Source organism: Gopherus evgoodei, chromosome 8 (assembly GCF_007399415.2).
Source record: "Gopherus evgoodei ecotype Sinaloan lineage chromosome 8, rGopEvg1_v1.p, whole genome shotgun sequence".
NCBI classification, from domain to species: domain Eukaryota; kingdom Metazoa; phylum Chordata; order Testudines; family Testudinidae; genus Gopherus; species Gopherus evgoodei.
This window is the reverse complement of record NC_044329.1, coordinates 79,160,040-79,175,816: the sequence shown is the minus strand read 5'-3', so window position 1 is coordinate 79,175,816 and position 15,777 is coordinate 79,160,040. Positions and strand designations below refer to the sequence as shown.

At 40.2% G+C, this 15,777-nt stretch overlaps 1 protein-coding gene across 6 annotated transcripts in view; it reads right to left on the bottom strand.

Annotated features, from left to right (window-relative positions):
- Positions 1 to 15,777, bottom strand: part of EVI5 (ecotropic viral integration site 5) — a 132,445-nt gene that overhangs the window by 1,800 nt on the left and 114,868 nt on the right. The window contains exon 19 of one of the 6 annotated variants that reach the window (XM_030572076.1): positions 3,879 to 3,888. The exons of the other annotated variants lie outside the window; for them this stretch is intronic. Within the exon in view, the coding sequence (XP_030427936.1) occupies positions 3,879 to 3,888 (10 nt within the window). The remainder of the gene's footprint in view (positions 1 to 3,878; positions 3,889 to 15,777) is intronic. 6 annotated transcript variants of the gene reach the window in all.

The window sequence follows — 15,777 nt, the reverse complement described above, 5'->3', positions numbered from 1 at the left end:
AATCTTAGCTGTTGGAAGAGGTCTGTGAGGTTCGTTCTTAGAATTCACCTAGATCAGTTTAGTCAGTCAATATTAAGGGGTCAGTCTGACAGCTTCAGGGACAGCACCAACTCAAAAATCATGAGGACGCAGAAAGGGCATAAAATTGCTTTGTAGAAACCTCCTGCCGCCATTTTGGGAGCTTAAAAGGCCATGTATGAAAATGTATCACTTTTGCTCTGCTAGACAAATAGTTGCTTGCAATGCAAAGGCCGTGACAATGGTGGAAGGGCAAAAATCTAAACACAGAGGCTCTGATTAGAAAGTTTGAATTATACAGAACATTAACAAGCCCAGTTTGCGTTGCAGAGTTCTGGGAGTTGTGGGGGGAGGAATTCACCTCCATGCACAGACTCATTTCAGTGTGGTGATGCTGCTGGCACAGCAAAGAACAGGGAACTTCCACACTTGTTTGCAAAGGAACTGGTGTTCTCCACAGAGAATGGTGCAGAGGGTGGGAACTGGGAGCAGGAAAAATCTGTGATCAGGGCTGACTTTATGGAGGGTGGGGCCAGATTTGAATACCCTGAGGTGGTATGGGGCTTTGGTGGTATTTGGTGGTGGGGGATCTGCTCTGGGTCTTCTGCAGCACCAAAGGACCCCCCCCCCACTGCCGAAATGTCACAGAAGCCCTGAAGCAGACCCCTTCCTCCCTCTGCCACCACGGAAATGCCGAAGACCGGAGTGAACCCCCCGCCACCGGGTGAGTAAAAAAACCACTAAGGCGCGGGGCCCAATTCTGGGAAATAGGGGGAATCGGCTTAAAGCTGGCCCTGTCTATGATTACTTCAGTGGCCTTAATATACCATGGAAATTGTGTGATGGGGTTGCAGTTATTTCAGCCTTTAACCAAGAAAGTCTCCATGAAGAGAGAGAGTGTGCGCGGGGGGGGAGTGGTGCACACATAGGGTGGCAGAACATGTTGCAGACCCATGCCTGGGTTCCAGGTTTGAAGGTGGATTTCATCTCTTCAAAAAGAACAGGAGTATTTGTGGCACCTTAGAGACTAATAAATTTATTTGAGCATAAGCTTTTGCGGGCTACAGCCCACTTCTTCAGATGCATAGAATGGAATATACATACAAATGATCAAAACTCCTACATTTTACCTGCAGAGTCCTCCTGCTGAGTGAAATTTGCCTACATAAAGTAAGGACTTTTTGAGCGTGTGTATCTTGTGCTGTATTACAGTTATATCCCATGTTGTGTCAAATAATGTAAATAGATACATACATAGAAGGGGAGCAGTATAATGTATTTGGAAAAAGCCACCAATTCATCTACCTCAATGTTTCCTAAACTTGGGATGCCGCTTGTGTAGGGAGAGCCCTTGGCAGGCTGGGCTGTTTACCTGCCACGTGCGCAGGTCCGTCCGATCGCGGCTCCCATTGGCCGAGATTCGCTGCTCCAGGCCAGCAGGGGCTGCGAGAAGCGGCGGCCAGTACATCCCTCGGCCCGCGCTGCTTCCAGCAGCTTCCGTTGGCCTGGAGCAACGAACCGCGGCCAGTGGGAGCCGAGATCAAACGGACCTGCGGATGCGGCAGGTAAACAAACTGGCCTGGCCCACCAGGGGATTTCCCTACACAAGTGGCGTCCCAAGTTTGGGAAACACTGATCTACCTAGTTGTGAAAAAAAAACAACTGATTCGTAAAGGCCTATCTGCACTTTAAGTGGCAGAATCTCATAATATGGATTGGACAAACCCAAACATTTCCAGTACTTAACTATGGTATTTCCAAAGCTAAACAGGACTAATAATGGAACACCAGGGGGAGGGGGGAGCAGGGGACCCTGTCTACAGACTTGGTACATTGTAATAAGGCACATAATATATAGTGACTGCACTGGTAGGCCACTGGTGCTTACGTCAGTTCTATTGCGAGGTTTGATTTCCAACACTAACTGCCCTCAAGCCCCAGAGACTTGAACTACTGCTATCTGAACTTTTATTTGCAGAAAGAAACCCCTGAACAAGCAAATCACGCAGGGGTCAGTCATACATTTTGCTAAGATTGTGATAGCAATTCAGTGACATGCTTTTAAGTAGCAGCATCTGCAGGCACCTGTGTCTGGGTGACATAGCCCACTGGCACTGGCCAGGCCAGTTGGTAGAAAATATAGAAGAGGCCAAAACCTTGCTCCATCCCAACCTTGAACTCTAGCCTCTCCTTCGGATCTTTCTATCCTCCACTATTAGCCCGATTCTGTATTGTGTATGAAACAATGACTTAAAAAAATCTGGCAGATAGATTTTACCCTGAAAAGCTTAGCTTCACATCTTGGGGCTGCCATTCTGGATTCACTTCTTTGAGCAATAAAAACGGTTCTGGGAGCTTCAAGTCCCAAAGCCTGTTTGAACTTGTTAAAAATGTGAATATTGCTATTTGACCCTAAATGACCTGAAGTGAAATGTCAGTGCACTAACCTACTGCAAAACCTGGACTTTTCCTCAACAGAAGAAAAAAAATAGCAAGTTTTAATTGTAAAACAGAAAACATTCCAATACAATTTATTGGTCTTTAACTGAAGAAAGTAAAAAATAATCTGACTTGTACTATCATCAAATTTCATTCTTTTCTAGAAATGAGCAATTGTTAGAGAACTGAAATCCTTAAAAAAAGCTACCATTCAAGAGAGAACCTTGAGGGTAACCATGAGGGTAACTTGTCCAAAATTCAAGGCAGTGTGTAATACCAGCGCTAAGGAAGGACTTAGATACTTACTACTCAGTAGGCTTACGAGCCATAGGTCCGTAGATGCTCATTACCAAAGCATACACTGCACAGATCCTCCTGTCCTTCCCTATGCCCAGTGAATTTGCTGTTGACTGAAGGCTTACTCGGTATGTGTAAAATTTAAAATTCAGCATGACATGCCTGTGCTCTGAGGGAATCAGATGCTACAGTAGATGGTACCAATTTAAGAACCTAAATGGACAGTGCCTTTTAATTTGAGGATCTACAGAATCTTAAAAGCTCTTTTCAAGTATTAGTGAACCGAGGCACAGCACATCTGACAGGAAAGCCATATTCTCTAGCTTATAATTTGGGAAAATGAAATGGATAGAAATTAAGTGATTTGTCAAGGTCACAAAGTGCAGGCAAGAGCCAGGAATAAAACCTAGGTTTTCCAGTCCCTTCTGTGACCGGAAGATCACTTCCTCTCGGAGGAAAGAGGGTTAGCCCTTCAAGGACACCCAGATTGAGGAGGGCTGGAGTTATATTCCTGGGGCATGGCACAGCCGTTGCCAGGCAGTTAAGCCCTTCTCTGAGAGTTATAATTGGTTAAATCCTAGTCCTTCTTTCAAGTGCTGCGATTGGCTTTTCTGCCCAGAAAGGCGTTAACAGGCCTCGTTCTGATCTCTCGCCCCTGCTCTTTTCTAGAAGACTAGGTGGTTTCTTCATGTGGTGGTTCTGTGGGGACTCTGGCCTGATCAGGCTTGGGAATACAGCAGGCCTGGTAGACCCACAGACATTAGGAGGGAGGCTTTTAATAGCTCAAGGTAACAATAGCTTTACCCACACTTTCACTGCTGCCTAGACAGGCTGCCTATAGGAGATCAAAGTTTTAATCACAGGACCAAATGAGGACTGACTCCACCTTTGCCTCCTCCGTCCCATCAAGAACAGAATCTTCTCATGTAAGAAGCCATGAATTAGAAACATTTTGAAAACAGAACGCATGCTTTGTGTTAACCATGGGAACGCACCGAGAGTTTATGATTATAAACATTGTCCAAGGCTAATGGAACTTACATTTATTAATTCAGAGCAGTTGAGAGAAGACAGGCATATAACATTAACAATTGTGTCGCTGGACTTTGGTAATATACTCTTACCTGAAGCTGACTGCCTCATCAAGCCATGCATGAAGGAGAGAGACAGCAAAAAGATTTTCAGGTTTTAGCACATGAAGAGTGCTGATATAAGTGCAAACAAATTATATTTTTAAGATACCCCCTTTATATCTCTTTGAAGCTATTAAGGAAATCTCTAAACATTAGAATGTCAGCCTACAGTAAAAGGAAAAGATGCAATGAAAAAATGATAGATTAATATTTTGACACTGGTAAGATTGTGATAGATTATGGCACAGAAGGGAGGCAGTCATTTCTGTTTCTTCTGAAGATTTTAGAAACCACAGTTCTACAGCAGTCAAGAACTGTACTTCATGTTCGACATAAAGATGCTTGCCTAGCCGAGTCAAGGCACTCAGTAGTGATTACTAATACCGTTCTGTAGTCTGGAAATGGGATCAAAGCATGGGCACTCTTTTGGTTCAAGGTAGGAAAACAGATTATTCATATCAAATCCATATAGGAAAAAAATCAATACTGGATTATGCAAATCTTATTACAACAGGAACAGTCTGAAGAAATCAAAGCCCTTTTTTGTTCTGGACCTGAGTAAGATTTCCTGATTATAAAACAGACATGATTCAAAAGAAAACTCAACTGTTACTGAAACTATATGCTAACCACTACATCTAATTAGAGCAGAGAATGTTTAACATTGTAAGTGAATATTGTAAGAGAATCTAACAAAGCTGCCATTTTAGCAGCCTTATGAGGCAGATTTAAGCTTAAAAAACCCGAACAAAACCCAATCAGATTCTATTCCATTTCTCCGGGGGGGGTGGGGGGATCAGGCAGTTAAGTAAAAATGTAAGAGCTATCAAGTTAAATGCTATTTAAGTTAAGCATCAGTAACAACAACTTAATCTGAACACACAAAATTTTAAAAAGTTTCCTTAATTCTAACTTCGAATGGTGTCTAATGGGTTCTGAATTCTTAGTCCTCATCAGGCTCGTGACTGTTGGCCTCTGTTCCCTGCTGAAAGTAAAATACCATTTAAGATGGCAGTCCCAACCTAAAGATGGTCACAAAAGAGATACTGAAACAGTGTCAGCTCTCCATAAAAATCCTCAACAACTCTTTTACTATACCTATTCTTTAAGTAAAGATTTAGCTTAAAGGAAATTTTGAGGTAAACATGCTACCTTAAATTGTCTAGCTGTCAACAGGAAAACAGACTTTTAAGTCTCAATTAAAACTGAAGTTCTTCTCCTTAAGGGTGAACTATAATGCAGAAATATATTTCCACACCAAAAACTCCCAAAACTTTAAAATGAAGCTAAGGTTTCAGGCACATATCAACAGAGACCAGACATTTTCCTTTTCAAGAGGGTTAGGCAAAGCAAATGTCAGAACCCCTCTCCCCGCAAGATGTTAAGGTTGTACTTCCACAATAAGCCATGCACACTCAAACCACCACAACCTGAACTCTGCAGCAGGAGAGAAGATAGACAAAATCTCATAGTTGCAGACATGAGTATCAGCAATCTATCACCTAAAACAGGTCTTCACAAATATGGGCAGTCATAACACTATGGTCCAAATGGGGTTCAATTCAATTCTCTATGCATTCCACTACAGATTTAGTTTCCACGTAAGTCTAGAAAGTTAGGTTTCCCTTCTGTCATTGATCTTAAGGAGATAACTTTCAAATAAGATTGTCTGTTGCTCTTTGAGGTTCAAAAAGGAAGAAGCATGATATTAGTTATCAATTATGTTAATTACTTTCAAGCAAACATTTTACTATAATTAAAAGGACATCACTTTAACAGGACATCTTTCATTTTTACAGTAATTTGCAGGACAATTTTCACTCAAATGCAGGATCAAATGCAAAAAATGTTTTGAGGAGAGCTACACAACTGGCCCTTAAATGAATCGAGCAATGCATATTGCACCTTTTCTCTATTAAAGGACTTTCCATGTAAAAATACCAAATGAACAAATACTCTTAATACCAATGCAAAGGAAATTGTACAGTACTTTGATTCACTGCAAATACTACATGCTTGCAACTATATTGGACAGAATTCAGGTTGTGGTTTTTATTTCAGTGACTGCATTTCCTGTTTAACTTACTTTTTAGTTAATATTAGCAGCTGCATCCTCAAGCCAGGATATTATGCCAGGAACTTTAACTTTAATCTTAAACTTTGTGGGAATTTACTTAGTTTTTAAGATAGTCCCCAGGTCTGTGGGACAGGAGTTTTGTTCTTGCAAACTCCAGATGATCCACAAGAAAGGAGACCCTACCAAGCTGATCATAGGAGATGCTGAGGCAAGGGAACGTCCCCTTACTCTGCTTACCACAGTCTCCTACTAATCATGGTCCTGAAGCACTGTTTTGTGGAGAGAGTCCTAATATACCGGACTCCCTAACGTCTGCAAGATAAGAGTACTATTCCTGCAAATGTTCAGGTCCTCAGGATCAGTGCTCCTTTCTGACAGATTTGGAGAGTAGCTGCCCTCCTGTTCATTCCTAATGTTTGAAGGACTGGAGATCTCTTTCCAAGGTTCACAGGAAGGACAGATATGGCTGGTAGAAGGACGGCGGGGGGGTGGGGGGAAGGAAGGTGTCAGTAGACCAGGGAAAACCACCCATAGAGTGGTTTGTGGGAATGAAGACTCCTTCCCCGTCTGCTCTACAGGAAAGCAGATTTCCCTTAGGAAGTAACAACCCTAGTAAGGCTTGTTAGGACTTTGGGTAGCTCAGAAATGCCCAGTGAGCTAAAGGGTTAGGAGAATTTGGTGCTGTATGAGCTTTTCATGACTGGAGGTTCATCAGCCCCTCTTACCAAAGAATCTGAGGTGTTTTCCCCCTTCTCCTGACTTCAGAAGTCCACCCAAATGGGAGAGGGAGGAGATGCGGCCTCCCGATATTCTCCCACCACTCACCTCTTGCTTTCTCCAATACCCTATATTGTCCCAGATTTTAAATCTGGGGATGGAGTTAACTGCTTATGGGCTGTCCAAGGTCTGCATTGAGTAGAGATCCCCAATGAGCCTTAGGAGGCACTAGATCTCTGCTGGAAGAGTCCAATAACATAGGTGACAGCTCTAACTATGTGTCACTTTCAAACACATCCAAAAAAACCCTGCTAGCTCTATTGTTAGGGTGTCCTTAAAGAACAATTTTGAGTCACTTCAAATTTTCTACAAAAATTCTGTTTCAGCCCAAGATCTAACTTACTTATTGAGAATATGATTTTTATAGCAGGGACCAACACTGGGCTTACAATACAAACTCTGTTATACCCTAAATATGGAGTACAGTTGTGCCGTTGCTCCATACAGTCTGTCCTTTACTACTTCCTGTTCAGGTATGAACAGCCTCTCTTTCCTGTCCAGAAACTTAAAACGATTTGTTTTATACAAACATTAGTAATTATCTGCATGTTGCTGGAGAACTGAAAAGAGATAGTGGTACCACAAAAAGCTAAAACTGTCATTTTTCCCAGCTGTCAGTTAATGGAGGAGGAGATGTGGAATAAAGGAAGGGAAGTGAAGACCTGATATTTGTTATGCATTAAAAAAAAAAAAAGCAAAAAAAAAAAAAAAAAACACGCAAAAACCAAAAGACCGACCAAGTAAAATATTTGGGGAAATTGAGGTAGTCATGACATCTCATAATAGAGCAGTAAAAAGCACAAAATCATTTCCCTACTCCACTCCAGTAGTTAGCCTTAAACCAAATAAAAAATCTTCACCTCATCACATTTAACTTTATGCACATTTCTATTCTGCAGCACTAGGATTTTTTCCTAGCAGATGCTCAGATTCCAGCTATGGGATTTTCTATAACTGACACATGAACAGTAAGTGTAGCTTTTTAAAAAGGGAAAACTGCAATGCAATACATAAAATTTTCATCAGTGTCTAATTAAAGAATAGAATGAGTAAGTGTGTCTAAAAGCAAATAAGCAAACTAGATGCTGCTGCTTTGACAATCTGATGCAGAGGTATTGTAGGTTAAAGACAGGAAATGCCTTGATCATGCATACTAATGCTGTGCGGCAAGAGACTTTCAAAACTTGTTTTCAAAACTTTTGGGGGTTAACAGTGAATAATACATCACTAAACAGTGTTGTAAAAATACAGCTACGGCAAAAATGACATTTCTTGTCTCTTGTAAGCATTAAAATGCTGAACTGCATTTTTTTTGTTTCAAACTTACTTCCTAACAGAAGGTTCAGTCTGATCTATCAGTGAAACAGAAGCTCCCATTGGCCCCCATTTACACTAGAGAGTTTGGCAACAAGATTTGAACATTCGCCCAGCTTCGCTGTTTGGCTGGTTAGCGTGGCCAGAGCCAAGTAGTTTAAAGACTGCATTCAGACGTAAATTAGTACATTTGGGAAGTTAATTGGAACTCAAGGCTGGCATTCTTGGAGTGAGAACCCAGCATCATCCACCATGAATGAGATACTCAGTGACAGGCATTTCTAAAAAACGAACAATGAACATTCATTTTAAGAGATATTTAGTAAATAGAACAAACTGGCTAAACAACTAGGCACTTCCCTTTATGAATGGGAAGCACAGACTTATCTACTAGCACAGGGGTAGGCAACCTATGGCATGCGTGCCGAAGGCGGCACACGAGCTGATTTTCAGTGGCACTCACGCTGCCCAGGTCCTGGCCACCACTCTGGGGGGCTCTGCATTTTAATTTAATTTTAAAAGAAGCTTCATAAACATTTTAAAAACCTTATTTACTTTACATACAACAATAGTTCAGTTATATATTATAGACTTATAGAAAGAGACCTTCTAAAAACGTTAAAATGTATTACTGACACGCGAAAACTAAAAATAGAGTGAATAAATGAAGACTCGGCACACCGCTTCTGAAAGGTTGCTGACCCCTGTACTAGCATATTCTGTCTGAGGACTTTATAGTGCCACTATCACCATAGTACCGAGGCACCTTCTACCTAAAACAGATTAGCAGTTACAGAATCAGAAATGTAGGGCTGGAAGGGACCTCAAGAAGTCATAGTCCATTCCCCTGCCCTCAAGTGGAACCAAGACCAGCCCTCACAGCCCTTTGTCTAACCTATTCTGAAATACCTCCAATGACTAGGCTACTACAACCTACCTTAATTAAGTCTCTAGAGGACTTCCCAGGGTGTCTGGCTGTTCTCCCCTGGGGGGTATAAAATGGTTTCTGGAGTAGAGTTTGTTTGGGTGGGGGGAAAGAGTAACAAGGGGCAGATAGAAAGTGCTAGCACTGTGTCATTCTCATTATGTCAGAAAGCCCTCCCCCTCCCCCAAAGAGGAAGGCTTTACAGCATTTCCTAAAAGTGGAAAGACTCTGGATTTGTTTAATTTCTTCTGGAAGTTTGTTCCACAGCCAGATCCCCTTGACTAAGAATATTGTGTCCTAGCACTCCCATGTTTCATGCTGGGCTTAGTGATGTGTTCCTCTGGGATAGTAAAGAACTGCCTTATTGGTTCATTGAATGAAATTCAGTTTTTCATGTACCCGGGGCTTGATCCACTAATTGCTTTGGCAGTTTGGACAGAAAAAAAAAAAAGCCAACAACTTTGAACTGGAAACAAACTGAATGGGAGCCAGTATGACACTAGAGCTTGAGTTGCTGTGAACATATCAAGCCCACAACATGGAGGCAACAGACATTCTGTAGCAGCTGGAGCCTGTACACTGTTTCCACATTCAGCTTCCTATCAACATGACAGGTTCTCTTTAAAAATGCAAAGATGTTCTGGATTGAGATAATTGCAGTTTACTTGTGAACAGTGGGAGTGAAAAGGGTAACAGTGATAATGGAACTGCAACCATGATGAAAGGTAAAGATATGCAGTTAACCCCTTAGGCCTGTGATTACCAGTGTAAGAACCATTGCTAACTGCTCAATTCTCCAATTTCTGAAGAATGATCCAAAAGTAATTTTCTTTTCTAAACTACTAATTTGAAACAAATGCATGGTGTTAACAGTGGCATACAAACTGAAATACTAATGCAAAGTGAACTTTGCTGCCCATGTCACTAGACAGTTCAAACCATAGCAACACGTCATAAGCGAACAGCAACACAGTAGCAACAAGTTTCCAAGATTGAGTCATTTCAGGCTTATTTTTATAGCACCTATTTAGTACATTTGGCCTTTTCATCTTGTATTCTCGGGTTCTGGAAATCAGTCTTGAAATAAAGAATGCTTTCCAATGGCTGTACAGATGATGGCAGGAATCATGCAATTCTTTGTAAATTAATTAAAACCATGACATTTTATGTAAATTTTAATGCATTAAAAAAATCTCAACTCCAGTTGCCTTTTAGTTTTGTATTTCAGATTGTTCTGCATTTGTTTTTACAACTATGAATAAGAGATTTTTTTTTTAATAGAAAGTAGTTTTACAGCTTTATCAGTTATCAAGGGCTCAAGAGCCAAAAGGAAACAAGATGCTAACTGTGTGCTCTGTATCAGCTTTACCAAAGCCTAGGCTGCTGTATTGTAAACGTGACAAAGATTAAAACTAGTGACAAATGTTCAGACCAGAAGGTTTCCAGTGAATCAGAACAGGAAACCAATAAAGCGATCAATGGGAGGTCATGACTTCTTGATCACTGCACTACATAGCTGAAAACTATGGTTTTGATATAGTGCCATATAATCCAATTAAACTTTGAAATTCTATAGCAAATATGATTGAAATAGTAGCAAAACACAGTGTTGAGAAAGATATTCTTTACTTTTAACCTGTCCCCATTCATAAAAAAAAGTATCTGGTCATTACAAACCAAATTTAGTTCATTAATTTTCTTAAAATCTGAAAAAAATTGTTGTAATAAAACAATGATTTTAAAAAAGTTTTCAGCTGACTTAGCCCTGGGAAGGTGCTATAAAATAACTAGTTGGTAGGTGGAAGGAAAATTCCCAGAATCTTTTTCTACAAGAGGTTCTAATACAAGTGTTTATTTGAAGTAAGGAAATGGCACCAAAAATATTTAAAAAAAAAGTGACGAGTACTTGTGGCACCTTAGAGACTAACAAATTTGGGCAAAAGCTTTCTGGGCTAAAGCCCAAATATTTTAGAACAGCATTATGACCACACTGCAAGTGCTATGACACTTTGTCCAGGGAACTATCTAAACATCTCTACTCCCTCTTCCTGATAGCTGGCACCTATAAATAAAATTACTGAAACCTCAAGCATCTGGTTAGCACAGAGGCTGAGTACGTACATGTTATGGGCATAGATACTATTGTTACAAGAAGAGATCACTTCACACTTCTGCTGTCTTTTTAAAGCCATGGGTTAACCCTGTATTCTTAAATTGGCTAGGACACAATTGCTTCCTACCCCAAATAAGAGTTCTACCCACCATGGTCGCATCTCTATGATCACGGCCAGTCAGAATTTTAGGAAGGTAATCGAGAGGATTCTTTGGGATAGGAGAACGAGCATGCATCATTCAGTGGTGTGCAGCCTCACTGCCCTCAGCTTTTTGCTAAAGTGGAATCCTGCTGTTGGTGCTGGGATTTGTTGTACAGTTGCCAACATCTCATGTATGTTTTACAAGGGAAAACTGCTCAAATAAACTAGAGTTACTGGGCCTACTAGGTCCTCAGTCACTGGAAGGTTGTGTACATTCCAGTGAACTATAAACATTTTAAAAGCAGCAAAAAATCCTGTGGCACCTTATAGACTAAGACTTTTGGAGCATGAGCTTTCGCGGGTGAATACCCACTTTGACGGATGCATCCGATGAAGTGGGTATTCACCCACGAAAGCTCATGCTCCAAAACGTCTGTTAGTCTATAAGGTGCCACAGGATTCTTTGCTGCTTTTACAGATCCAGACTAACATGGCTACCCCTCTGATACTATAAACACTTTGTGATCTCTACCACTAGCCCATGAAAATTGAAAGTTCAGTTTAAAAAAAACAAACAAAAACAAAAACCACCCCTGCTCACCTCTACTCCTCCCCCACACCCCAACCCCAAGAACATTCATGCAGAAAGTTTAGGTGACTTGACTAAGCAAAAGAAGCAATCAGTATTAATGGTAGTATTAGAATGCAGGACTCACATTCTTAGACCCATGCTCAGTTCATAAGACCATGTGGCTTCATGCCATTGAGTTGCCTTTATTTGTGATCAGAGGCACAAGTGGCTAGTTATGGGAGATGGCTGCAGGAGGGATTTTACAGTAGCCCTAATGACAGCAGCAGCCTCAGCAGTATCACTCTCTACTGAGCTATACACACACAGGAGTCTGTTGTAAGAACTGGGGAGTAGAAAGCTCACACTTGGAGTAGGCCTAATTGGTGGAAGTGGGTAAAGGTTTGTAAGTTGTCCCAATAGACTGTTACATAGAATTATTTAAAAAAAAAGATGCAAAAGACAAAGATGGACTTAATTTAAAGGTCTACTGAAGGACATCAAGGAGTTGTTAAGATCATATTTGGTAAACAAGAGGAGTGTGGAACCAAAATTTAGGCCTAATTGGTGGACAAAATCATGAGAGGCTGGGCTATTCTGCCCATCACCCTTTTGTGACCCTTAAAGAGAAATTGAGGGGGAAAGGGGCAGGAGTATCACCATTACTACAGGCACAGCAGAAGCATTTCTCATTGTGACACCCAGATCTCAGCACACCACTGGCAATACCTGACCATCAGTGCTGCAAGGACCCCAGCCAGATACATGCAAGATCCTGCTCTGTCTTCTTCCTTGTCCTCCTTTCTACCCTACCCCCACCACTGTTTTCCTCTGGTCCCAACTCTGCTGGCTTTTCACTTGATCCTGATAACAACTGTAGTAATAGCAGCAGCATAACAAGATGAGAAAGCCCATCTAGCTCTGCTCAGCTTGAGAAGAACCAGTGAAGGAAAGGAACCTGACCAGACCAACCAAATGTTGCACCTAACTAGGGAAGTGAGGCAGGGTCCAGAAGAATAACTGTTCTGGACAATCTGCCAACCCAAAGCATCCTTCCAGGATGGAATAACCCAAAATCAACAAAAGCCTCATTTCCCCCATATTTTGCTATCCTCTCCCCCCCTACCCCACTTTTGGTGTTTGTTCTGTTGAAAGTAGGAAACTAACTAATCAATCATTCTCAACTCAAAACTGAACAGAACAAATCCTTTCTTCCCCACCAAGGACTGCTTGATTGAATCAGAGACTAACCAATATTCCTCTCTAAAAAGAGACTGACTGAGTAAGATTTTGATTAACAATTTCAGTTTCAATGATTTAGCCTTGTTTTGATTCTTTATCTTGCGAGTCTCAACCAATAATATTCTAACCTTTGACATGTCCTAGTTTGTTTGCCAAGGTATAAGCAGTATCTGTACTTGGAACCCTGAATTTGTTTAACAAAAAAAATACTATTAATATTGTACAGTGACAGGGGCATGTTAACTCCCCTTTGACTGTTTGGGCCCATATATTCCATCAACAGTAATAAAACAAGTCCCTTTTTCCTCCCTGCAAAACAAGACAAAAAAATCAATGGACATTGGGCCGTGGTTTTCCTGGGTACCAAGAAGGACCACCTTGGGATCCATAGATAGTACAAAGAATAATCGGATATTCAGAGGAGTCTGTAAGAAAATTTTAACCTCAGATATTCACATTAGTTTACATCATATTAGGATTTCAAGGGTCTTTTTACATTTTTTTCCTTGCATAGTGAAATCCATGATTTTCCTTCATATTTCTCCTCTCTCAATGTTTTGGATGGGGAGGAATGGTAGAAAGCCATGGACCCAAATCCCAGCTAGGTGTAAAGCTACCATAAATGGTATACCTCACAACGTGAATCTGTACTTTAGAGGTAGGAACTGAGCCCTATCAATCCCTACTGAAGGATCAAGTTAGGAAGACCTGAATAGTGATGCTGGAATTTGGGTTGCAGTGCTCTCTCATTGCCCCTTGGTTGGGAAGATGGAAAACTAATTTGAAATACAGCCTCATGAAATCACTCTTCAGGTCCTCCAAGTATATGCTGAGAACACCAATCAGAAGGGGGGCAGTGGATTCAATCTTTTTTTTTTAAAAAAAAAAAGGAAAAATTACTATAAAATTCTTTAACTATAAAGCAATTAGCAAAACAATAAGATGCAAGTGTTTTGCTACCTCTAAATACTAATCTAAAAAGTGCTGTGTTGCTCATTAGGACGACTGAGCAGCCTGCTCAGAAAACAAAACATTTTAAAATTTGTGTTTGCAATTTATATGTCAAAAAAGTGGCTTCACCGTATCAACTTTCAGACTGCTGTCTTGAGTAAAACAAAGGAAGCTCAAAATACAGCAGAAATTTAAGACTAGATGGTTTCAATTTAGCAATATTATGCTAATAACATATTAACAATACTATAACAAATGGCACTTGTCATGCATTTACAACATATATAATGAACTCCCTCCATTAGATGCTGTCCCTCAGTGAAGGAGGAATATTGGCAGAGTGCTATCTGGAAGTATACACTGCTTCTGTCTGTCTAACTATTCAACAGCTAAAAAGATTTCTGTATCTGTGGCCGTTAATTCAGAAAGACATACCAAAAAAACAGTAAAAAAAAAATATTAGTAAGAACTACATCTCAGTGGATAAAGGGTTTGTGCAAGTGGGACTTCGTACTTAAGATATAGCATTCCTATATCAGCTTTAGAGGAGTCTTCTGAGGAAATAACTGATGCTAAATGGAACAAGTTTAAAGGTAACCTGTGTGCCAAAAAAAAGGGTTTATCAGAAAATATTTTACAACCTACACAATCATGACAATTCCTCAGTACTTTTCCTTAACTCATTCAGTAAGTAGCTCCATGTTAAACTGATGAGAACCCAGTTTGGTTTTTTTAACATTACATTTTTTGCATTATATAACCCACAGACTATATCTTCTCTTCTGCATGTACACAGCATCTACAATGCAGAAGAGAACTGCAATATGTACAAGAATTCAGATTTTTTTGGACTTGCCAAGATAGCTTTGATAGTCCCCAATATACAATACTCAAGGTCTGGTGTACTCCCCTGCAAAGTGGACCCAGATTCCTTAGCTCTCTGATGTGGTAGATTGAAAAGTCTGTGGCTACTTCATTTAAAAAGTTTTTAAAAAGGAGGCTTCTAAAAATAAAACAAGCATATTCAACTTGTGTTTTACTATTAAATCTAATCTGAAATTGCCAGTGAAACAGTTAATGTTGGCACCTAAACTGACATCTTTACATTTCAGTCACATTGAGATTAACAGAGCAGTCTATGCTGCTCCAGTACATTGTTTCATGTGTCTGCAGAGTCAGGAAGAGACCACATCAGTTTATACTGCTCACATTTGTAAGGTTTTCTTTCAGCCATGATGAATAGAGGATGTTTTTTTGTAAAGAAAATTTAGATTCAGGAGCATAATTCCAAGGCAGACTCTGTGGCCACAGTTATGTACTACAGAGCCCTGATTATTATGAAATCAACCTTAGTTTTTTTTGCCAAGTGTATCTTAGATCCCAATTTCTGTTAATGATGATGTGGACAGCTAAGACCACTAACTTTCATAAATACAGTGTCAGTTCTAGAGTAATGCTTTTGCCTCAATTATTTGGTTATGTCAAAAACAGATAAGTACTAAAATTCCCAGCCTCAAAATAAATGATTTCAGCAAGGGAAGAAGAAGAAATAGAGACAGAACTATATAATGCTGCTTCTTCATCTTTGGTTTATTGTTTAGAGAATGGGACACTATCTACATCTTCGACCTTGGTAATAATCTTTATAATTATCTAGTTTGTAAAATGTCCCTGATTCTCCAGGATATAAAACTGAAGGGCACAGTTACTAAAGAACAAAACTTTTTAAATGCATTTTATATTTTTATACACAGACACACGGCAGACAAAGCTGCAGTGTT